A 25,021-nucleotide genomic window follows, 5' to 3' on the forward strand; every position below is an offset into this window, starting at 1 on the left:
GAATGTTGTTTTGGTAATAAAAAAGAAGAATGATGTTCTTAACCTGCCTGCCAGCTTTATCGTAAATGTGCCAAACATTAAAACTGGTTGGTAATGAAAGTGAAGATAACCTAGTAACTCAATATACATTTCCTATTCAAGCATAACCAAAGTTGAATGAAGTAGTAAATATGTCTAGCATTTAGACAAAATTTTGGGGTGTGGAATTGTGGTAAGTTAGTGAGCTAGAGATTTTTTGTGGCTACCTAGGCGACACTATATAGTTAGTGGCCTAACAATGGACAAACAAGGATTAAGTTGAACTTTTTGGGTACTAAGATAAGGTACAAACAAGATATATCAGAAAGTATGTCAAATTAGTATGCAAGCATAAAAGTTTGTCATTCTATATTGTTTAGCTGATTAAACATATTATGGAGGGTATACGGAAGGGAGATGAAAAACAAACATAAGGGAACCTTTTTCAGGTTTCCTCTTTTATTTCCTCTCTTGCACTATTGTTTTATCCCTTTTGGTACCCTAAGCAAAGAGTCGATTTAAGAAAGCACACTCATCTGTTAACCATTACAGGAAAGGGAGTTTCCAGAGCGAGAAAGAGTGTGTTTTTAAGAGAGGTAGAGAGAGAAAAGAGAGATGGGAAGAGGGAGGGTTGAACTGAAGAGGATAGAGAACAAAATCAACAGGCAAGTCACATTTGCCAAGAGAAGAAATGGCTTGCTCAAGAAGGCCTATGAGCTCTCAGTCCTTTGTGATGCTGAGGTTGCCCTTATCATCTTTTCCAACCGTGGCAAGCTCTATGAGTTCAGCAGCACCTCAAGGTATATATCTACATACATAAATAAACTCTTTATGCTTATGTCTCTCTCATGTTTGATTGTTTGAATGAGAACACAAGTGCCAACATGTCACCAATGACTTCCATTTTTGTGCACCAATAACGTTCCTGTTAATTTGGAGCACTTTTTGTGCAAGATCTGTGCTTCAGTGCTGCTTCTCCTCACCCTAGCTACTTCCTGATTGATTCAAACACCTTATGATTAAGTTTTCAGCAGCTCACACCCAAAATCAAAGACCCTTTTTACCTCACATCTTTCTTCTTTTTTTCTTTTTCCTTACTTGTGGCAAGTGTAAAGTTCCGATCTTTCCTCTCTGTTCGCTTTCCATAATTTTATATTCAACAAACCAAGTTGTTTTATTAAATTCCTATACTTTTAAGTGTAAAGATCTGAAATTCTATCTTTTAACCTCCTCTATATGAGGAATGAAGGAGTGTCAAAGGTGGGAAAATTTTGGTTTTGGTCTCTTTCAGATGTTCTTTTGGAAAACTTTGCTGCTTCTATTTCATCTGGGATACACATACCCTCTTGAACTAGGGCAAGCTCATTTCTGGAACAGACGAGTGTACAAAGTGGTTAATCTTTTGTTTTATTTTGGTAAAAGAACTTACAAAATAGTGTGACTTTCTCTTCTAACAGTCTTCTTAGTCTTTTTGCCGAAATTTGAAGCTTTTTTTTTTTTTTTTTTTTTTTTTTTTTTTTTAATACTTGGGTGATCATGAATATAAACCATGAACTGGCCCTGATACTAAACACTTGAATTTTTTTTAATATTTCTGATTAGAGATGGAGTCTTAACAGTTCAATCGAGGGTTTACTGTTATGATTTGGTGTCAGAGATGGGATGTTTGATGCGAAAACTTGTTTTACTTTGCATTACAATTTAAGGATTGCGCAGACTCAGAGAGGGAGAGAGACAGAAAAAGGGTGTCCTTTAGCTTCTAAGCCTGTGAATCTACGTCTATCCTCAAAACCGTTGTGGAATAGCTTGTTTGATCTACAAAAACTAAAAGACAAAAACACTTTTCTCACTACTTGCAGAAACAATTATAGAGAGCAATTATTTTCCTTTTTCACATATTGAAATGAAAGAATGGAAGATCAGAATTTGAGCAAGTGAGCAGTAATCTAACAAAAACTCTTTTATCTGTCATGATCCCTTCCAGTTCTCCGTTAATCTATATCTTCTTCCTTTCACTTTCTCTTCTCTTCATTCAGTCACATTATACATCGAACTTTCTTCTAATAGAAGTCTCTCTTGTGCACTGGAATGTGTTTGGTGCTGTTATTGTAGTAAACTTTGCTTGATTGTTGAAAAACTGTGTTATGCTTCATGACTTTGAATATATATGAATGCTGGTGTCGGTGTTCTATCAAGAAGTGTCATTGGTTTCAGCTTTTTCATAATGATATTAATATAACGCCTCCAAACGTTAGTGTATTATGGTTATTGTCATTGTTGTATAACCATTGGATCATTGTATGTCACTCAAAAACGTAATCTTTGACGGGTTACCTGCTGGTTATAATTAAAAAATGGTTCCATTTATGAACTCTTCTGCATTTGGGTCACAATGCCCAGTTAAAAATATTTTTGCTTCAAAATCTACTTTGTAAAAGGTTTTGCTTTTATTTTAATTTTTTGTTTCATTTGTTTGACCTTAAGGTCATTTGGTTAGTTATTACTTTCGTTTTGCTTAATTTAATTTTTCACTGTTTTGATAGTGTTTTATATTATCATCAAATTACCACAACGTGAGATTAATATATTTATAAAACTAAGTGTTTGATATCAAACTTAATGACGTAATTAATAGCTTAGGATTGGGTGAAAGTGTTCTTAATAAAGATAAAACAAAACACATTTTATAATATACCCACAGGCTGAATGAGTTGGATGTTGCCATTTTATGCATTTTAGATGTTCAAGGTGGAAAAAAAAAATGAAAATACCTGAAGCATATATAGAAGTTTGTAATGTGATCAATAATTCAGCTTAACTCAATGTCTGGACACAAATCAAGATAAATAATAAAAAAATTGTCGGCTAAGATGATTCCTCTCTCCTTGTCCACATGTCATTAACAATGTTTGAAGAATCCTATAACAGACTCAATATATAAAGAATAGGAAATGCATCAAAAGTGATGTTTTAACTCCTAAAAGTGACACAATACAATACTTATCTTTTCAAATAATCATCTTCCATATAAATCTAAGCAAAGGGAACACCAAAGTTCAAACTTTAAGATATTTTAAGTTGCTAAAGTCACAGCCTTAAACATTTAGTTACTTGTACTAATCCATGAAAGTTATGTAGGAATGATATATATACAGGGTTTACCATGGTATAACATCCACAATCGTGCTTACCATGTTGTGCCCTTCTATGAAAACCATCATGATGGTGCAATTTTAGGGCACTTAACAGAGCAAAACCTTTTGATTTTCTGATGATTAAATCCCAAACATTGATAATTCCCAGTTATGAACATACATAAACTTGCTGAATTTCTACCCCTTAACAATGTTGCAGAACATGCATAGACACGTATATATAAGCATGCATTTTTCTTTTTCTAGGGTTTGGGGTGTACGCTTTTCTCACTAAAAATTGCAACTTTAAACCTGATCATTTTTCAATTCTTTGTTCAAAAGTTTTCCTCGTTTACAAAATGATCCCACAGTTTTATTGAATGATTTTTTTGTAACACAGTATGATGAAAACACTGGAGAAGTACCAGAAGTACAGTTACAGTGCACTGGAGACCACCCGACCAATTAACGACATTCAGGTAAATCTTCTTGTATTAAAAGAAACAATTTTCTTGATTTAAACAAAGGTTTCGTGGACTTTTGAATTCTCTCCTTATACAAAATAATCTTTTGCTGAAAAAGATGAGCACCAGTGTCTAGTAACTTCTTTATGTTAACTTGTTGCCATGCCTTGGATGAAGTTGGGGTGTTATTCCTTCTTACTAATTTTGTTAACAAAATGAAAATAACTACTTGGTGATAGATATATGAAGTATCTAACAAGAAATATGTCATTTGACAGAACTACCAGGAATATTTGAGATTAAAAGCAAGGGTAGAAGTCTTGCAACGTTCACAAAGGTAATTAACATGAGAAGAGATTCCATGACATTATTTTTTTCTTCTTTACTTTATATGAAAATTTTGCTGTCATTGATTCTAAATGATGCAGGAACCTACTCGGGGAAGATCTTGCCCAAATGAATACAACTGATCTTGAGCAGCTAGAGAATCAACTAGAGGTAGCACTGAAGAATATTAGGTCAACAAAGGTAATAACATATAGGACATCTTCAATTTCACTTATAGTATTATCAACTTGTTTCTACTTCTTAATTTTTCGCATATCCTTTCACTTCTTTTGTGTTTTACCTTAAGATTTCTTGGATATTGTAACATATGTTTCACAATTTTTTCAGACTCAATTCATGCTTGACCAGCTTGCTGATCTTCACCACCGGGTATGCTTCCGTTTTTTCATCTGACAGTCTTATTCTTTGGTGTAACCTTGGCTTTCACAAATTGAATGCAGGAAACATTGCTTGTTGAAACTAACAATGTGTTAAGGAGTAAGGTAACAACTATTTCCAATTCAAATGCTATTTTTTTATTTATTTGAAGTTCTGAAGTTATATATATATATATAGGTGATCTGATGAAACTCTAATTATTTGATGAAGCATTGTCAATGTTCCATAGTAAATATGAGGAAATGGGAAGATTTCTATCCATATACTGATATTACAGCTAAAGGTTCAAGTTAAGTTAGGGTTTAAAATGATTTGTGTTGAAATTGAAACAGTTGGAAGAAAGTAATAACTCACAAGCTCCAGTGAGTCTGGCTTTGGAAGCTGGAGGACCTAACATCCATTACACAAACTTTCCTCCTCAATCAGAGGGATTCTTCCAACCAGTAGGAGTGAATCCCAACTTGCAAATTGGGTAAAGTCATTCCCAGAAAAAATTCTCAAACACATTTTGGTATATACATATAGAAATATATATTTACTTCCAAGTCTGTTTGTTGATAACAGATTCAACCAGATTGGTGGTGATGATGCAAACCTTGGAGCTTCATCCTTGAGTATGCATGGATTCGCTTCTGGGTGGATGCTTTGATCACATTGAATTTGCATATAACAAGGAAACGCGTCATGGATGTGTAGAACACACCCATAGTTATATATATCATATCGTTTTTTTTATGCATTATTTGTCAATGTTTAAATGAATAAAAAGGTTGCGAGTAGTATTGTCATAAACATTTTATGAACCTAAAACGCTGTATATTTGCATTAAAGTTTAAACTTTAAGCTTTTATTATAATTAGCTGCACATCTATGATTGGTTTTTCAGATTATTTAAGATAAATTAAATTTTAAGCTTAAGAAGTGTCAATAAAATTTATTTTAAGACTGCTGATATATATGGATTGATGAAATTTTCTTGTAATGAAAATTGTTAGGAAAGTGGTTTTACTATTAAGTTTGCACTTAATGTGATTAAAAAAAAAATGTTTAACACTCACTAATAATAATCCGGAATAGCAAAAAGCCAATGATAAAAAGTAACAACATAACTAGATGGACATTGGCCCAATAAATTATGGACAATGAAAATAGTCCCCATCTTTGTATTTGGGCTGACCTTTGTTATAGAGTTCTGAACCCAAAGCAAAAAGTTCATTTTAAAACTGAAATGCCTGTAATATATAATTAAATCATAATCCTTACTGAAAAATGTACGGTTTTTGTTATGTATTTTCTTTTTTCAAGTTTTAAGTATTTTTTAAACTCCGATGAAAAATTAAATCAGTATTTATATCTAATTAATTATTTTATTGACTGCAGTTTTTTATTTTCTTAGTTTCTCCAATTAACACTAGACAGAATAAATTCAGTAATTGATATTAAATTTATTTTCCATCAGTTAAATTGCTTATAAGAATTTTAAAGGTAAACATATATTTTTGCATTTTTATTATTGACAAGATTAAAACAACAATCTATCGTTTAAGATTATGATGATCAATTAAATTGGACTCTTAAATAAAAGAAAAATGAGAAAATAATTCATGAATTTATAAATCATCTCAATTTAATCAAGTTATTATTAATTAAAAAGGCCTAATTGATATTGGTGTATATATAAATTGTCAATTAGTGATGGCTAGATGAATTTAAAATCTAGTAAGAAGGGATGAGACAAGTACTGAGTGAAGAAGAGTTTTATTATTCTGTTTTTCTTAAAAAAAAATTATGATTATCTTGGTATTGATATCTGTGTGACATCTCAATAATATACCACATGCATATATATTAAAATTTAATTTTTACAATTTATTACTAATAATTACTTTTTAAGTTTTTTATTACAAAAATTGACACGAACACGTAGTCTTTGAATGATCCAACTAGATCCGTCAATTTAATCCTAATTATATAGTTTGATCATGATTGGTAGAAAAACCTACAAAACCAAAAATTCCCTGTAGAAAATATCCACGAACCAAAATATCTACAAAAACATATTTATTTTGAATACAAAAGTTTATAGCATATAAAACTATTAAATTATTACATAAATTAAACAGATATTAAATTATCATCATGTTATAAAATTATAACATATTAAACTATATATTTATGTCCGTTTATAAACAAATTTAAGATTTTATTTATATTTATTTTTATTAATTAAATATAGTATTATTGTTAAATATAGTTTATTACCTCAAAGTTCATGTGAAAATAATACAATAGTTAGGAATCAGTTACATATGTATATCATATTTAATTTACAGATTTTTTTACTGCATTTGTTCAGGTGAGTTTCTAATTTAATTAATAGAGCGAGATAATTTTTAAAAAAAATGGAGTTTATACAAAGTACATATAGTAGTATTCACTCAGCTTATTATTCAATGAAAATAGTTTATTTCATTTTCTTTTAAACATTCAATATGATCTTTTTTTTCACAAATTGATAGAAGAGTTGGTGGTGACATTTTTACTATAATGATGGCACTAGGGGTGGACAAATCGAACTGAACTGTACTGCACTGCTAAAAACTGAACTGAACTATAAAACCGTTCGGACAACTGTTTTTTTGTTCTATCAAACTGAACTATACTAAATTGTACTAAATTACAGTATGAACTGAACTGAACTATTAACTGAATTGTAAACTACACTAACTGAACTATTAACTGAACTATAAAGTGCACTAACTGAATTGTAAATTGCACTAACTGAACTATTAACTAAATTGTAAACAACACTAATTTTAACTAAACTACAATATAAACTGAACTGAACTACTAACTATATTAATTTTAAACTCAATTGTACTAATTTTTAAACTAAATAGTATAACAATACATGTTTTTTTTAATTGAAATTTATTTTAATATTTGTTTTATTTTATTCATAAGTGTCTAATAAATTGATTTTTAATTATTTAATATTATTATTTTCTATTTTATTTTATTAATAAAAAATATAAAAAATAACATAATACTCTGATAATATATATATATATATATATATATATATATATATATATATATTTATTTATATATATAACTTAAAAAATGTTAAAATATAAATTACATTTTTTATTTTTATTGATAAAAAATATAAATTTTGTGATAAAAGAATTGTCTTAAAAAATTAATTATTATTTTTTTATGTGAACAATTTTTTTATTAATATTTTATTATTAAATAAAGTCTTTTTGACGAGAAGAACTGAACTAGAGAAAGATGTAAAAGTAGATACAGTTCTCACAGTTAACTGAACTGTTACTGTTATAACTTCAGTTTTTAAAAACTGAACCATAAAATAGTACACTGAACTGTTAGTAAAAATTGATCAGTTACTTTTAGTATAATATAGTACAGTTAACTGCAGTACAGTACAATTCAGTTCAGTTATTTTTGCCCAGCCCTGTATGGCACCAGTTTTGAATATTGAATATGGATGTTTAATGATTACTTTATAAATTATATATTAAACACTTTTTCAGTTAAAAACTATTCCGGACTTCAAACTCTAGTGCATTTTTATTTTCTTGACTTTTCTTTCAGGGAGTGTTGAACAACTGATTGATAAATTAAAACAAAATTATTGGACATTACTAATTGTTGTATAACTGAATTTATTTGTTTATGAAAAATATTTTTTACAATATTTATATAGATTTTCTAAAGACATAGTAATAGTGTATAAATTTTATTAAAAAATTTAGTATAGTATCATATTAAATATTTTTTAATAAGATTAATATTATTTTTTTATTAAAATTGTTCTGAAAAAAGTTAAAATTTCACTTCTTTAATGAAAAAATGTTTCTGATAAATCACATAACAAAATCATTAAATACTTTTTAAAAAACATATAAATCACATAAATAAAAATATATATTTAATTATTCTTACAAAATATAGAAAATACTAAATTTTGTAGTGAAGTTTTGATTAAACCTACTTAATCCTGACTCTAACTCACTTGAAAAAGAGTTTTAGAGGTTGGAACTTTTTTTTGATTCCTATTTAAAAGGTTTCCAAGAACTTTTGTAGGAGTGGGTTAGGGTTGGCCCATGTACCATGGGTTAACTCTAGATCCAATCAAAATACGTACTTTTAGACACTAACACTTAAGTTAATTGGTGTATTTTAAATAATTGGATTATTTGAATTTGTGTCAAAGACGTTTTATCCAATAATTAGTTATTAGTATATATTATTTACTGTTTGGCCCTTGTCTTATTGGGCTTCTCAACTTTATTTTAAGAATGTAATTATACTTAATAGAAAGTTTAAATGTTGCAATGAATATCATGTAGTAACTTATTGAGGTGTTATTATCCAAATGAGTTGATTAATCTGACTTGATCACTATTAAGTATGATGGTTGTAATAATAAGACAAAATGATCCTTATCTTACACATTACGAGTAAATTGTAGTATTTTTTAGAAGCCAAATTTCTACTTTCCATTATTGATCATCAAGTTATTGATAGATTGTAAAAATTCTCTATTTTTTTAAATTAGTAAAAGTAAGATCTATATTTAGACACTTTTTTATTCTCCAATTAAAGATGAAAAGAACAAGGTTTTGTATTTAAAACCTATTTTCATCCACATATTATGCAAAACATTCTAATCTCAAATTTCTTGACCTCAAATTGTTTGAATCAATTATTACATTTGAGGTATTATTTATTTTAAAGATTAAAGTTATGTCGTGACTTTATTTTTAAAAAACACTTTAAATGGTTGAAAGAAAATGTATTTAAATTTCTTTTGATATCAACTCCTAAACAATTTAAGATTATTAGATATTTTATAATAAGTCCAAATTCACTAGTTGAGGTATAAAGAAAATGAAGATTCATCTTTAGAATCATCTTTTCATCAAAAATCATTTTGTGTACGGGAACAAGCATCCTAGTCAAAGAAAAAGGGGAATGAAAGTTCATCTTTAAAACTAATTTTTCATTATTACCCCTAGTTTAAGGTTCAGAAAATATGGGTTTCAATTCTCTTTAACAAGGTTTGATTTCAAGTCTACAAAAATAACGTTGTCAACATCAATCACTCATTTTAAAGTATTAACCACTTTAGAGGTTGAAACTTTATGAAAATTTTGTCCTTAAAACCAATAGTCTCACTTTAAGAGTTAAAAAGTCAAATATAATTTAAATATATGTTGTTCATTAAACCCTTCTACACATTTTTTTAAAATAAAGTCGTAACATAATCGTGAACTAAATAATGCTATAATAAATTATAAGATTATAATCTTTAATGAACTCAAATTTAGAACCTAATTGGCCCAACAAACTTAATTTCAGTAACTTTTAAATAATGATTTAAAACTGAAAAAAAATTATCAATTAAATTTAAATAGTTAATATTAAATTAAATTATTGTTTTTAATAAAATAAAATAAAATATAAGACATCAACTAAATCAATGATTAAACAAACAATTTTACCCAGTGTTGCCACTTTCTCAGTTTTCTCATATTACCTTCTTTTAACACATTTTTTTTATTTTGTTTATCTGACCTTTTTAAAATTTCAAAATAATAGAATTTTTTAGTATTCCAACGTCTCTGAAAATTATTTAAAAACAAAATACTGAAAAAAAAAATACAGTAAATAATTTAGTTAAAATCATAACCAAACAAAACAGAAGAGTCTGAACAGAAAGAAAGATGGTATATGTAAGGTGTGTGGCAGCGCTAAGAAGAAAGGGTGGGACCAGACTACAGAGACAGGACAGTGGGTCTGACCAATCGCAAGTAGACAACGTATTTGTGGAAACCACTCAGGTTTTGAAAACCACGTTGTAGATCCGATCAGCAGTTTGGCTTTTCTTGTGTTTCCCCAATAGTTTATTCCTGTGAAGAAGAATGATACTTTGACAACTCTTTTTTAACAATATTTTGATAATACAATACGTGTCATTATTTTATTAGTATGTTTGAATTTATTTTTAAAAAAATATTTCAAACGGACTAATCATAAACTGCCACATATACATTGTTAAAAAGTTATAAAAAAAGAGTTTTTAAAAAAACTATTTTTTTTATCTATTTATAGGAAAAAGTTCTTTTAACAACACTTTTTTAATAACTGACAACGCATACCTAACAGCTTGTAATTAATCTGTTTTAAATATTTTTTAAAAAATAAATTCAAATAGACCACACCGTTGAAAACAAAAGTGTGGTTGATCCCTATTTATAATAGTAAATAGCAAATACCCACCAAAAGATATTTCCGTTTTATAATAAAGAATGTAGAAGTTGCAGTATTTATTTGGATGTACCTTTTCCTTCTTCTGTCTCGTTTGTCCTTCTCACATTCTTCCTCCTCCCATTGAATTGGTAGCAGTGAAGCAATCGTGGAGAAGCTTCGAGAATTTCTGAATGGGAAGGGGAAGAGTGGAGTTGAAAAGGATCGAAAACAAGATCAACAGGCAAGTCACCTTCTCAAAGAGAAGATCTGGTTTGATCAAGAAAGCCCGCGAGATCTCTGTGCTTTGCGATGCTGATGTGGCTCTCATAGTCTTCTCTACTAAAGGCAAGCTTTTGGAATACTCTAACCACCCTTCGTACGTTAGTCCCTCTCTCTCTCTATATATACATGTGTCTCTCTCTTCTACCTTTTCTGTGTAATTCATATATATTTTTTCTCTACCACTGCACTCTTATTCATCATCCTCTGTTTGTATGTGTTTTCTTCCTACATATATACTTTGATTCTGTCTTATTTGATTTTTTTCAAGATTATTAGCGTTAGATATCTTGTTCAGTTATACTTAAATTTTTGAAAGTAAGAAAGAAAAGAAAAGAAACCGAACTTCTGCACCTCGATGGGCAAAGGAATTGTTAGAAATAGAAAGTTCACCTTCGCCATTATATGTCTGCATTTTCTACTGATTTTAATATCACACTTATTGTAGAATTAGTTTGGTTGTGATGATTTAGAAATTCAACCCCACATTATTTTAGATTTAAAGCTTCTTATTAATCTTATAATGGAATGACCTAGTTATTATTAATTTCTTCCCCTTTTACAAAACGTAAATAATAATAATAATGTAAAATACATGATCGTTTATTATTAAAACAAACAAAGACAAGATTATAATAATATAAGTTATACATACTAATTTTATACAACTGATTCTTAAAACATAAAATAAAACCTTGAGTTATCTTAAACTTGTGTAGTCGTGCTTGATATTTTTTTTTTCTTTTGAGAGTGCTAGTTTGAGTGTTTGTTGTTGGAAAAGTCGCTCATCATGTTTTTAAAAGAAGAATTGAATCCGCAATAATTGAACTCTATAACAACTTTTAAATTTAAAAGTACTTAAATAATCATAGACAGGTAATAATTTTGTTATCTACCCAAGACAAGTTAAATGTAACCAAACATATAGTAATGTGATTTTCCTTTTGGAGGCCATCTTCATATCTATCATACATAGCCACACCTAACTTTAAGTAAAGAAACGAAAATATATTTGGATATTTCAAACACTCGATGAGAGATGAAACTAGGTTTGATGATGTAATAAAAAAAGTGAAAGAGACTCAATGTCTTAGCCCCATTCAAAATATGGAATATTTAAATGCTATTTGGTTCCTTTCTATAACCGTTGTCTTTTAAGGAAGAGCCTAGAATGTTTGAATGTTTATCAATGAACTGTCTGTGGTGGGTGTCTTTAAAATTATTACTTACTGAAGTTGAATGGCTTTTTTTAAGCATGAAAATTGAATTTCGATCTCTAAATCTATAAAATAGTGATTTTACACATTGGGATTTCGGTTTAAATTTAATATAGCTAATATTTCCACACAAGTTAATATGTCTAATATATTTCAAACTAATTTGGTAGAACTAAATTTAACATATCTAAACAATCATTTATTTTATATCTTCAGAAGTTAAAAGAGTGCTCACAACACTTGAAAGAAAAGTAAATTACAAATAGGAGAATGTTAGAAATACAATGGCTAAAAAGTATGCAATGACTAGATGTATCCAAAGCTTAACCACATAATAAAGGTAGAAACGGGTTTTACTTTTTTTTTGGTGCTGACGTTCTCCTTTATGTTTAAAATATATTAATTTTGATATATTAAAGAAGTTTTTAATATATTTTAAAATTGTAAAATCAATATATATTATATTTTGAAATTACAACATTAAAAACTCAAGTAAAAGAAAACCACAACCCAAGACTTAATCACTTAACAAAATAAAGTGGGCTTAATCATCCAAAAAGATAAAAAGAAGAAAATTTTTCCCTTGTGCAGATTTCCTAGTTGATGGATTTAGTTGTGCAGATTTGTAAGATTTTACTCGTTTTGAAGGATTTGCTAGAAATAGAAAATTTGGATTTTGGGAGTCATCTAAATTGGTGGTTTATCATAATATCCTGTAGGTGTGAGTGAGTATGCGATTTCATGGTGTGAGTGAATATGAGATGAAATCGGTTCTATGGTGTGGGTGTGTGGGATGGAATCGATTCCATGGTGTGTTTGAAGGGATGGAATCGGTTTTATGAAGTGTATATGGAAGATGGAATCGACTCCAATTATGATATGGGTTTGTGTTTGGTTCCTTTATTCATTAAACTTATATATATATATATATATATATATATATATATATATATAATATTATTACTATAATAAATAATACTATTATTATTTATGAAAATAATATTTTTTAAAGCTTATTTAAATATTTTTTATAAAATAAATCTAATTCATTTAAATATCATTTTATATGACTTTGGTATTTAATTTGATAATCTTATTTTTTTATTAAATATTTTTTATCTATAAAACCACTCAAATAATTCACAATTTTTTATAAATTTTATTTTTAAATTCCCTCAATTTTATTTCAAAATCCCTTAAAAAAGACAAGATAACTTTTAGTATCAAATTCATCTGAATGTATTGGGTCACTCTTGGTCAAATCAATCTTGTCAGCAGAACCTTATTCCTCAATCGTCAATCTTCCAGAGCTTGGTACGTATCCACTCGAGAAAAGCTAAACACAATATCTCATCGTTTAAATATCATGACAGAAGCTTAAAGTAAGGACCGCTATAGAGGGAAACGTCCAATAAGTTACAGTACAGTATAATAGATCTTTCAAGGAAAAACATTTCCTATTAACAAAATCTTCTAGGGTCAGGGTGGAAATTGATAATTATAAATTTCCCTTATATTATTAATTGATTGATTTTCTAAACTTTTACATTAGTTTCATTGTATTTAAATGGTTATTATAAAAGAAATTAGAAATTGTTAGTTTGTACTACGTTTCTTTTTTATTACTTCTCTCTCTTATTAAATTAATAATGGAAATAATTTTGTTAACCACTTAAACGCACAAAAGGATTGAATTAAAAAAATATAGTAAAAAAACAAGTAGAGAAAGCAAATGACTTAATTATTTGAAAGCCTTTAGCCTGCTATATTTGAAGTATGAATTAAAAGCTATTTGCTTTCCAATGCAGTTGTTGTGTTTGTTTGTAGGCTTTAAGGTGATGCAATGAGCATATAAAATTTTGCTCACTGCAACTTTTAATTTCCTGAGTTAACAGTATGGAAAGAATTCTTGAACGGTATGAGAGGCATTCGTATGCGGAGAAGCAAGAAGGTGCAGGTGATCAACCACCAAATGTAAGTCTTTAATTTCCTCTTAATCAACTTTTAACTCTTATTTTCATATCACTTTCGTGAGAATGCAATACTTTTCATTGTTTGTCTAAACTTTTAGCTGTCAACTAATTAAAGATTATTATTAGTATCGTTTTAGTATAGTTTGATACTAAATTGTTAATTAAGATATTGGAATGATGATTACTCAGCATATCAACCCTTTCATCACATCCTGATGGACCCAATCTTCTTCCTTTCTTTCCAAACAAATAATCTTAAATACATGAACCCAAACTCATATGTTATATATACATTCAATCCTATTTCTAAATGGCACGGATCTTCAAGAAATATTCCCTTACAATCATTAAGATAATTAATTGTTAGCTGTTACTGTTACAATAAATTAAAAGCCTTAGAATACTGGTTTAATTATCTGCTTGCATTGCTAGGAAAACTGGGCTATAGAACACGAAAAATTGAAGGCTAGGGTGGAGGTACTACAGCGACATCAAAGGTATTGAAATTTTGTGAACAAGAGGAACATGTGTTTGTTCTGTAACAAAACATGCAGTGACTGTTTTAGTGCTTCCTTTCAGGAATTTCATGGGAGAAGAGCTTGATAACATAAATCTTAGAGGACTTCAGAGTTTAGAACAACAACTTGATTCCGCCCTCAAACACATTAGATCACGAAAGGTGAAACAAAACTATATATATATATATATATACACACACACACACATGAAACCTACATATCCACAGATGCATAACTACATATCATTATCCGTGTGTTAATGTGCAGAACCAAGCCATGCATGAATCTATTTCAGAGCTTCAGAAAAAGGTAAGTTTTTTTTTGGGGTATAATATTGAATGTAGTAAACCACCGGGTTGTCATAACATGAAACGTAGTGACATATTATACTATTCTATCATGCAGGATAAGGCTCTTCGGGAACGTAACAACTTGCTCGCCAAGAAGGTTATATATTGTTGGTTTATAACAGCTTGTGTACTAGTTTGTGAAATTTGGATTTGAAATCTTAAACATACATGGTTTGAGTGCACAACAGATAAAAGAAAAAGAGAAGGCACTGGAGTCCCTGAGTATTGGGTTAGTATATATCTTTCCTCTCAATCTATTTCATGTTTTTTACATCGTTTATCATATTTCTTTCATTCTCTCTCTTTCCCTTTACCTGCATTCTCAAAATAAGTTGCATGCAATTAGGGATAAGAATTGCATTTGTAACTAATGATACTAATTAAGTGACTTGGGAGACTTGATATAGAGGTTCCCCAGAAGCGAGATGTAATGAAAGAACTCCAACATCAACTCAACCTAAAACCATAATTCCTCCTTGGATGATGACTCTTCCTACACATGAATAGAAGAAGCTTGTTAGGATCATTCCACTTGTATATAAAGTTCACATGAAGACATTTGCTGCTGTCTATACCGCTTCGGTTGTAACTTGTATGTGAGCTGTGTGACTGCATTTTAATGTTGCTAAGTACATCAAAGGTTCTGCATATAATAATACTAATAAAATTGTGTTTCAACAAAAAGGGTTCAAGTTTACAACATATCCAATATAAAATTCTTCATAACTTTACCTATAGTGCCGAAGCTTTTTTTATAGGCAATGAATATATTAAAAGGAGTATTTTATTCACATGCACAAAAAACCGACAAACTTACGATGATGACTATATATGTTATATTGTAGTAGTCAACAAATATTAAATAATCACCTTTGTGACCCTGTGCAGAAAGAATCGGCAGTCCAATCGGTGTATTGTTGCAATACCAAAAACTAGAGCTGTCAAAATGGGTAACCCGGCTCGACCCGATCCGGCCCACCACGGGTTAGTCGCTTAGTGAGCCAACCCAACCCGGCTCATTTATTTGCGAGCTAGAAAAACTTGAACCCGACCCAACCCACCACGGGTTGGTGGGTAAACGGGTTGGCTCACTAGCCCATTTAATTAATTTTTTTTAAATAAAAAAATACAAACTTTCTGTAATTTAAATTTAAGCAATTTTCACTCCCAAAAAATTATGTTAAAGACAATTCAAAATAATAATAAAAAATACAATATAATCCAAATGTCATTAAAAAACAAACACAAAAACATACAAATAAGTTTCTTATATTCATCATTTTTTGTTCTTGTTGTAACCTTTGACCTTGTTGTCCCCAAATTCACTAATAAAGATTTTCCTAATATCAGAACAATTCCGACAATCAATAAAAAAAATATTCGTAAAAAGAAAGAGAACCCGTACTAAACAACAACAACAAAAAATTAATAGTTTAATCTNTAACATAATTTCCCAAATTCAAAGATATCAAAAAGAGCTTGTTCAAATAATGTATACTCAAATTGTTTAAATAAAATGAACAAAATCTAATACAAGCATGTTAGAACATGAAAAAATCATTTCATGTCTTCAAAACCCCCAGAACAAAAAACAAATTCGCAAATCCCTATTTTTGTCATTAAAGGGTTTTTGAAAAAAAAAGAAAGAAAGAGAAGTGAGAAAACAAAAATGTGGATAAAAGAGAAGAAAAAAGGAAGGGTGTTTTACACGCTCCTTGAAGAATTTCAGTGAAGTGAGAGTGAGAGCACCATCAAATGAGAGCAAATATGTGAGAGCAGATATTGCTTTTTTGGTATAATAAGTGAAGAAAGTATTTTATTTTTAGGGTTTCATAAATAAAATAATAAATTAAAAAAATAAAATTAGGTAGGTGGGTTGGTGGACCAACCCGGCTCACCACGGGTTCAACCCGCATGAGCCGGGTCTAAATGAACCGGGTTGAAATCTGACCCGCATATAAGTGGGTTGTATTTTTCAAACCCAACCCGGCCCGAACCCGTGACGGGCCGGGTTGGCTCGCGGGTTGTAACCCATTTTGACGGCTCTACCAAAAACCATGGAGGTAATTACGTAATAGCTTTTGTCATGTCTACCCGAGTAACCTTTTATCTTTGCTCTTAAATTTAAATCTCAAAGATGATTGATCTCCTTTTTGTTTTTTTTTTTAATTCTTGTTTTTTTTTTAGATTACATCTAGGTTCTATTAACACATAATTTTCTTTGAATGATAATTAAAAAAATAAATTACATAGGTTCTTTTATCCTCGCACCATTTTCTTCTTCTGCATTACTCAATATACTAGCTTGTGGGACAGTATATCCACTGTTGTTCAAGCGAATTATTGGTCTTCAACGTCCTTTCTCATCCTTCCGGCTCAAGGAACTGCCAACATGTGTGACTTGGCCTTCTTTCTTATCGAGACCATACAATTTGATGTCGCTTTGTTACTCCACATGGTCTTATGTGTTTGTTTATGGGTCTAGATTGGTCATTGTCACTTCCAATATCTTGATCTTTCTAGGAGGTACGTAGGATTTAAATTTTAACCCTGTCATGTAACACTCCTAAGCAGTCTTATGGTTTGTGTGGATTGTTCATATCATTTCTATATTAGAATGAAATTTCATCACCAGGTGAGGCATGGTGACAATTGCACCAAAAGGTTCAGACATGGTCGTCCAATTAGCACATTATATGAGATGTTCATTTTCACCAGCACATACCTCACCCTCTCTGATGGTCAATTTTAACATATATCTAGAGGTGACCCATCCAGATCAACTCCTTTATCTTGTCACAGAGGATTGTGCACTATTCTGTTATATGTCCCAAATTTTGATGATATTGACAATGTTTCTTACCATCGACATTTCTCGGGGTAGAGTTCTTCTTCACAGGTGTGAGGATGTATGCACTCAATGCCTTCTCTAAGATTTTTGCCCTTGGCACGTTCAAAGGTGTATATTGATAAAAATTTGACCTCTAAGGAAGATCTTTGCATCGGGAGTTGTTCCCCTTATCTCCACTAGTCGACTTCTTTTCTTCTTTCTTCTCGTCGCTCGCTAAGCAATTTCATCCTTTTTCAAATTAAGATCAAATCTAAGTTTTATATAGATGTACAATGGTATTTTTATTAAAATTTAAATTTTATATAAATGTTCATTAAAATTTAACTTTTCATTTTGATACGGTCCTTTTTGATAGACCAATATCAAACTAGAGTTAAACGGGTCTTATTTTACTACCTCTAATAAATGTTATAATTGTTATAATAATATTTTTATTAATATTTTTAATAAGATTAAATTTATTTAAATTAAAATTTTATTTTGAATTTTATTTAAATTTTATTTTTAAATTTTAAATATATTTATTTTAAATTGTTATAAAACTATTTTAAAATTTTATATTTAAATTTATGATATTGTTATTTTTAAATCAACACTAACATTTGTATAGAAATTATTAATATATAAATATTTGAAACAAAATTTAAATAAAGTTTAATTTAATAAAAATATCAGTTATACATTTATATAAAATTATATAAAAGTTAGATTTAGTCTTAGAAAAGAATAAAATTACTCCAATTTTTAAAAAATATATAATTAAACTGAAACAAAATATAAATATAAAAACTAAATTGAAATTTTTTACACTGACATTTCTTGGTGAATGACCCAATACAGTTTCACTTTTATATTATAGTATCTCTATTACATGACAAAAGTAAAAAATTAAAAAAATCACCAAGTACTACGTGGCACTGAGTTACTGTACAATAACATTCATATTATTTAATTTTGTACATTTTTCAGAATTTTCTAAGTTTGAAATAAATTCAAGAATGCTAATTGCCAAACTGTTGACATAAGCGCATAGATGTTGTTTAGGGCAATGATGTGGCAGTCACGCCACTAAAAAATAATTGTGGTACCTTTGTAATTAACACAAGGTTAAAAGCTTTTTTTGTCCCAGTTTTGGTTGGAAAAATTTAAAATGGTCCCTGTGTTGATTTTGTGTTCAATTTCGTCCCAAAGAACGAATTTTATGTTCAATTTGGTCCTTTTCAGTAACTCCGTTAAAATTGTTAACTGCAACGTGTCCACATGGGCAACGGGTAAGTGATGTGTCAGTTTTTTTGCTGACTGAAAGTCTTTTTTAACCGTTAGAATTTTTAAAATTGAATTTCATAATTAGGGTTTATCTTTTGGGAATAAATTGAAGAGGGTGATTCTAAATTAGGGTTTTTATTTCCTTAGTTATCTTCTGGCAATGAATAATTTGACTGCTACTGTGATTCCATCTTTGAATCTTTGTTATGAAACAAGATAAGTGATGATGACACCAAAATTCAAACCTTTTTCATTGTATGGAGCTTTGATACCCTTTTACGCACAACAACAAAACTTCATCTTGGGTTTTCTCAGAGCAGATAAAAAGATCTACTTTTGCAATTTGAAGATCTCGACAAGGTATAATAAAATGTAATGAAATAAACTGACAAAGGTGTGATGTCACTCTGGTCTGAAGTGGTGAGAGGTGAAAAGGAATGGAAGACTAGAATGGGAATCGAAGAAGGCGCTTACATGCTTTGAGGATCTTAATCTTCATCCTCACTCCCTTCTCCTCCTTGGATCTTGTTGTACCTTCAACTTCATCATCGTCATCATCTTCAATCGGCGATGCTACTGCTGTGTCATGGATCTTGCAGTACCTCTCTGAAACCGATGAAGATCTTCCCATTGAGAATGCCCTTTTCATTGTAACCTCAAACGCCCCTGATGCAGAAGAAAAACTGGTTGAAANAGAAGCACTCCTACCCAGTATCACTCCGAATATCTCTCCCTTCCCATCTTCCACCCTCCTCGAACTCTCGCTGGTTGTTGTTGGTGGATTCAATTTAGAATCACCCTCTTCAGTTTATTCCCAAAAGATAAACCCTAATTATGAAATTCAATTTTAAAAATTCTAACGACTAAAAAGGACTCTCAGTCAGCAAAAAACTGACACATCACTTACCCGTTGCCCATGTGGACACGTTGCCGTTAACAATTTTAACGAAGTTACTGAAAAAGACCAAATTGAACATAAAATTCGTTCTTTGGGACGAAATTGAACACAAAATCAACACAGAGACCATTTTGAATTTTTCCAACCAAAACTGGGACCAAAAAAAGCTTTTAACCTTAACACAAAATGAATTGTCGTCGAAGACTTTAAGAATAAACGTAAAACTTAAAAAGTGATTACTATAATTTCAATATATTTGTCTAAATTGTTGAATCGTGTAATATTGAGATCAATTTTTTTTGGGTAATTGGTTTTGTGATATGTATTATGAAAAATTACCATGATTCGGTAGAGGAACTATGATACTATAAATATATAAATAGGAATTGCTTAAGTTTATTTGTATTGAATATGAAATATGAAATTATTTAATCCTAATTTTATTTTGATTTTTTTTAATGCTTTTGAACTCCATGACCCCTCCTTTTTTGGGCTACAGAACTCAAGAGTCCAAACCATTGAATGTGGGCCAAAAATTTTAACAAAGACTTAATTGAAAGTTTTTACTTCATTGTACCTTATATTATTATGGTTATATATAAGTCAAATAATGGCAATTAATGCTATTATTTTATTTCATTCTATTTGATGCTGTTTCATCCTTTTAAATATAAACCGAGGTTAACGTTACGCTCTTTTAAATAAATAATAGAGAATGAGGTGGATATAATTTGTAAAGAATTAACCAGAAACACCAACTATTTCTATTTAGATCTTCTGTTTATAAACTAGTGTGGATTAGATTTGACACAATGATTTAATCGTAAGAAAAGGAACATGTTTAATCATATCTTTGGGAGCTTAATTGTCATAATTTCCTTTTACATGGAACATCCTCCCATCCAATAATCGAAGGATGTTTTGTGAGTTCGGTGATGAAGGAATCTGTGAATGATTGAGATTACGTGAGTCCATGTTTCGATAGCTTAAAATTCTAAATCAACGTGATCTCCATGACTCCACAAACTGATATAAATGCTTTTATTTTTTGTTTAATGATTAATGCGCACAATTCTAAAGTTAATAATTTTATATTGGTGGGTGTTGTGTCGAGAATTATTCTTCCACGCGTGTGGAAACCATTAAGGATTGAAGAATTGATGTCAACATTGTCAACTCCGGTTCATCGTGCAAACTATTGGTGATGGTTGGCACGTCCAAGATTAGGCCCACATCGAAGACATCAGACGGAAACAGACGAAGAAACCATTAATTGGCATTTGAAGGAGAGGCAGAAAAGAACAAAGAGGTTCAAAGTCAAAGAAGCTGTCCTTCATTAATTTAGTTGCTGTTATTGTGTGTATATAAGGATAGAGTTTGAGTGTTTTGGGACCAAAACAACATGGGAAAACCACGTATCGGACTGTGCTTTGGTCACGCCACGCCTCGTGTTCGAGCCTGTTCTGCGTCTACTTTTCGCTCCAAGTCCCCCTCCTCTGCTTCCACCAAATATGCAAACAGAACTGAGTTTTCAGGCGACCACTCTAACGGGGCGGAAGCAGGCAACAAGATAATGGTGGTTGTGGATTCTAGCTTTGAAGCTAAAGGGGCTCTTGATTGGGCACTTTCTCACACTGTTCAAAGCCAAGACACTCTTGTTCTTGTTCATGTCACCAGACCCAAAATGGAAGGTGAGAAGTGATATATATTCTGTTATTTTGTGATTCTACCTTATTCAAATAAAAGTATTAACAAAAGCAGTGAGTGTGTTTGTATTGACAGATAGGGAATCTGGTGGGAAGTTTAATGTGAAGGCTTATCAACTTCTCCTTGATATGAAAAGTATGTGCGAAAGGAAGAGAGCAGGGGTGATGGTGAATGTAGTGATGTTGGAAGGAGAGGAAAAGGGTGTTGCCATAGTGGAAGAGGCAAAGCAACAAAGGGTGTCATTATTGGTTGTGGGACAAAGAAAACGGTCCTTCTTACGATGCATCTTGCGAACATGGATACGAAAAGGAACAAGACCTGGATTCGTGGAGTATTGTATACAGAACTCACCCTGCATCACAATTGCCATCAGGAGGAAGAATAAGAAACATGGAGGCTACTTGATTACTACCAAACGTCACAAAAATTTTTGGCTTTTGGCTTAGTTTTCTCTCTCTCAATTTCCTCCTTCTTCCTATTGTTTCCTCAAACTTTTACTCTACTTGAAATTAAATTATAAATATACCTTTACTTGTGCATTTTACAAATACTCCTTTAAAAACTTGCAAGTGAAATGCATGACGTTTAATACTACTATAAAGCATAAAGCATAAGCTTGCACGGCATTTTGAGTGATTCTCCACACTGTTCCACACCACGCAGGGGATATAATTGAAAGCTCAAATTTAAAGTTTATGATTAAAGAAAGTTAGAAACAGAAAATGGTGGACAAAGTAGAGAAATGAAAGTCAGAAGGAAAAAAAGCAATGAAGCATTGTTTGGTAGTTTAGTTGAATAATAGCATTGTTTTGAGTGAAACTAATAAAATGGAGAGAAATCAATTTGGTATGGGCTAGCCCGACCTAAAAAGGTAGCCCAATCAGTCAAGAGTGAAGAGTGAAGGCTTTTTCTTCTTGGAACAACAGGTTTCAACAGTTTTAAATATCATTAAAATATCTTATATTCATTTTAGAGAAATTATATATTTTTTTATGGTACAAATTTATTTTAAAATATTAAATTTCAAAAATAAATTTGACCTCTATATATATATATATATATATATATATATATATATATATATATATATATATATATATATATATATATATATATATATATATATATATATATATATACACNATATATATATATATATATATATATATATATATATATATATATATATATATATATATATATATATATATATATATATATATATATATATACACACACACACACTACTGAAAACATGTCGTGTTTAATTTTTTTTATGATAACAAGAATAATATAATTATTATTGTTATAATTATAGTTAAATATATATAATTTTTATAAATTTATTATACATAATTTTTTTATTTTAAAAAGATAGTTAAATATTAAAATAAAAAGTCAAATAAAAAATATCAGTTTAAAAAAAGTAGTCGATAAAATTGTAAAGTAATTATTTTAATTTATAAAAACTGTTATTTAAAGGAGAAAATGTAAACAAATGTTTTCTTCAAAATGGAAACCCATCTATATAATTAATAGTATAATATAGATAGTATAGATAACAAAAAAAAAAACAATAAAATAGTTAAGATTAAAAAAAAAAGTCAAATAAAAAAGAATGGTTAAATTTAAAAAAAAAAAGTTATTACAAGAATAACTTTTTTATGTATTTCTAAGAACTCCTAAAACTAAACTATAAAATCAACATATAAATAATAAAACAAGGTTATGTATTTATAGAAATTAAACGTTCTGCTTCAACTCCAAAGAAGTTGGTTAGTCATATGTTTCTTCCTTATGTGAGTTTTCTTCAAGCTTAAGCTTCTGGTTTAGTGGTCAACCGTGGAGTTTTTCGTGATTTTCTTTGAAAATTAGCTGTAAATTTTGGTGCTTGAGGTTTCCTTCAGTGATTGATTCTTTTTTTAGGCTTAACGTCAATATTATTGATTAACTGCAAGACTCATATTTGAATATTCAATAAACCGTCTTTCAGTACTCAGTGTCAATTTTAGTACTCAATGTCATACTCTTGAATTTATCTGTAAAAACCTTACACACTCATCAAATTCTATATTTTCTTACTTCTCTACTCCTCGTTTTGTACTATAAAAAAAAAAAAAACGTATTTAACTAAGAATTATATCAAATTCATAAGCTAGGTGTCAAAATGATATACAATATTAAATAAACTAGACACTTATCAATTAGTCTCTAACTATATTTCTCTAATACCAACAATCTTGCTTATCTCTTGATTTCTCACATTCACATGCCCAAAATTTCTAGTAACATAAAATGTGAATAATCAAGATGTAATGTAACATGAAATGAGATACAATCCTAACAAGTGAGGTTAATAGTCATCTTCATAAATAATGATAATTTTACTATAAGATAAAATTACAATAATTACCTTATATCTATCTTCCCTCTATTGTTGTTGTTAATATTATTATCTTTATCATTTTTAATGGCTTTTTTTATTAAATACTTTTTGTTTTTTCTCTCCTCTCAGGGAAAAATAAATAAAAAACCTAATACAAAAACATGACTTTTTTAATAGATATGATGCGTTGGAAACCCATAAAAGAAAAACATGTTTTTTTTTTTAAAGTCAGTATGACCCATAAATTAGTCCAGAAGAGCATTTGAGAAAAAATTTAACATCCATAGAAAAACCATTTCATAATCAATCAATTTGATTTGTTTTGGAAATGATAAAATGTTGAATTGAATCCAAGTTGATCTTAGAGAATTTTGTGTGTGTGGAAGTATAAAAAATGGAAAATGATATTTTAACACTATTTTTTGACACCATTTTGACACTGCACACGTGTCAAAATGTGGTTGGACGATTTCAAATTAAAAAGAAAAACTTTGGTTTTCTCTTCCAAGTATGCTCTTGTCCCAGTTTTTTTAATTTAAAATCGTTCAACCACATTTTGACATGTGTGCAATGTCAAAATAGTGTCAAAAATGGTGTTAAAATATCATTTTCCATAAAAAAATACTTCGATAACTTGGGTTGTTTAACACTTTCTAGAAGTTGCACTTCAGGAAAATTCCATGACAAGGATCTTAGAGAGTTTATTTTTTTAAAACTTTTACTTTTTATTCCTGTTTTTCCAGTATTTTTGTGAATCTGAAGTTAAGATAAAAGAAGAAGAAGAAAAACTTATGACAGCACATGGCATCATGTGAAGTTTCATGCACAAAGTACATCTAATTAATTAGGTTATGTTTCCAGTTTTTCTGAAACTATCATAATAAGTAAGAACTTGTTTTAGTTTTATGAAATTATTTCGGCCAATTAATGTCATTCATCATACCTCCATATATGG

The 25,021-nt window shown here is 29.6% G+C and overlaps 4 protein-coding genes across 4 annotated transcripts; 3 read left to right on the plus strand and 1 right to left on the minus strand.

The window, feature by feature from the left end:
• The first annotated feature begins 207 nt into the window (after nucleotides 1-207).
• On the plus strand, nucleotides 208-5,202 carry LOC106766736 (MADS-box protein EJ2-like). The gene is made up of 8 exons (XM_014651468.2): nucleotides 208-818; nucleotides 3,553-3,631; nucleotides 3,895-3,953; nucleotides 4,045-4,144; nucleotides 4,292-4,333; nucleotides 4,405-4,446; nucleotides 4,675-4,814; nucleotides 4,907-5,202. The coding sequence occupies exons 1-8, from the start codon at nucleotides 634-636 to the stop codon at nucleotides 4,989-4,991; spliced, it is 732 nt and encodes a 243-aa protein (XP_014506954.1). The 5' UTR covers nucleotides 208-633; the 3' UTR covers nucleotides 4,992-5,202.
• A 5,514-nt stretch (nucleotides 5,203-10,716) lies between these two features.
• LOC106766734 (truncated transcription factor CAULIFLOWER A) lies at nucleotides 10,717-15,929 on the plus strand. Its single transcript, XM_014651467.2, has 8 exons — nucleotides 10,717-10,997; nucleotides 14,013-14,091; nucleotides 14,523-14,587; nucleotides 14,670-14,769; nucleotides 14,876-14,917; nucleotides 15,014-15,055; nucleotides 15,147-15,187; nucleotides 15,366-15,929. The coding sequence occupies exons 1-8, from the start codon at nucleotides 10,813-10,815 to the stop codon at nucleotides 15,463-15,465; spliced, it is 654 nt and encodes a 217-aa protein (XP_014506953.1). The 5' UTR covers nucleotides 10,717-10,812; the 3' UTR covers nucleotides 15,466-15,929.
• Nucleotides 15,930-19,520: 3,591 nt separating this feature from the next.
• Nucleotides 19,521-20,052, minus strand: LOC106766421. Its single transcript, XM_014651151.1, has 2 exons — nucleotides 19,983-20,052; nucleotides 19,521-19,876 (listed from the first exon to the last, which is right to left on the minus strand). Exons 1-2 carry the CDS (start codon nucleotides 20,050-20,052, stop codon nucleotides 19,521-19,523), a joined length of 426 nt encoding a protein of 141 aa, XP_014506637.1.
• Nucleotides 20,053-21,121: 1,069 nt separating this feature from the next.
• LOC106767914 lies at nucleotides 21,122-22,307 on the plus strand. Its single transcript, XM_014652881.2, has 2 exons — nucleotides 21,122-21,664; nucleotides 21,756-22,307. The coding sequence occupies exons 1-2, from the start codon at nucleotides 21,376-21,378 to the stop codon at nucleotides 22,124-22,126; spliced, it is 660 nt and encodes a 219-aa protein (XP_014508367.1). The 5' UTR covers nucleotides 21,122-21,375; the 3' UTR covers nucleotides 22,127-22,307.
• Nucleotides 22,308-25,021: the final 2,714 nt, after the last annotated feature.

Source organism: Vigna radiata, chromosome 7, assembly GCF_000741045.1.
Source record: "Vigna radiata var. radiata cultivar VC1973A chromosome 7, Vradiata_ver6, whole genome shotgun sequence".
NCBI classification, from domain to species: Eukaryota; Viridiplantae; Streptophyta; class Magnoliopsida; order Fabales; family Fabaceae; genus Vigna; species Vigna radiata.

Coding starts and splice junctions, on each gene's coding strand:
- LOC106767914 (XM_014652881.2), top strand. CDS start 21,376: ATGGGAAAACCACGTATCGGACTGTGCTTTGGTCACGCCACGCCTCGT. Junction 21,665..21,755: donor CACCAGACCCAAAATGGAAG/GTGAGAAGTGAT, acceptor TTGTATTGACAG/ATAGGGAATCTGGTGGGAAG.
- LOC106766736 (XM_014651468.2), top strand. CDS start 634: ATGGGAAGAGGGAGGGTTGAACTGAAGAGGATAGAGAACAAAATCAAC. Junction 819..3,552: donor GAGTTCAGCAGCACCTCAAG/GTATATATCTAC, acceptor TTTGTAACACAG/TATGATGAAAACACTGGAGA. Junction 3,632..3,894: donor GACCAATTAACGACATTCAG/GTAAATCTTCTT, acceptor GTCATTTGACAG/AACTACCAGGAATATTTGAG.
- LOC106766734 (XM_014651467.2), top strand. CDS start 10,813: ATGGGAAGGGGAAGAGTGGAGTTGAAAAGGATCGAAAACAAGATCAAC. Junction 14,092..14,522: donor CAGGTGATCAACCACCAAAT/GTAAGTCTTTAA, acceptor TTGCATTGCTAG/GAAAACTGGGCTATAGAACA. Junction 14,770..14,875: donor AACACATTAGATCACGAAAG/GTGAAACAAAAC, acceptor GTTAATGTGCAG/AACCAAGCCATGCATGAATC.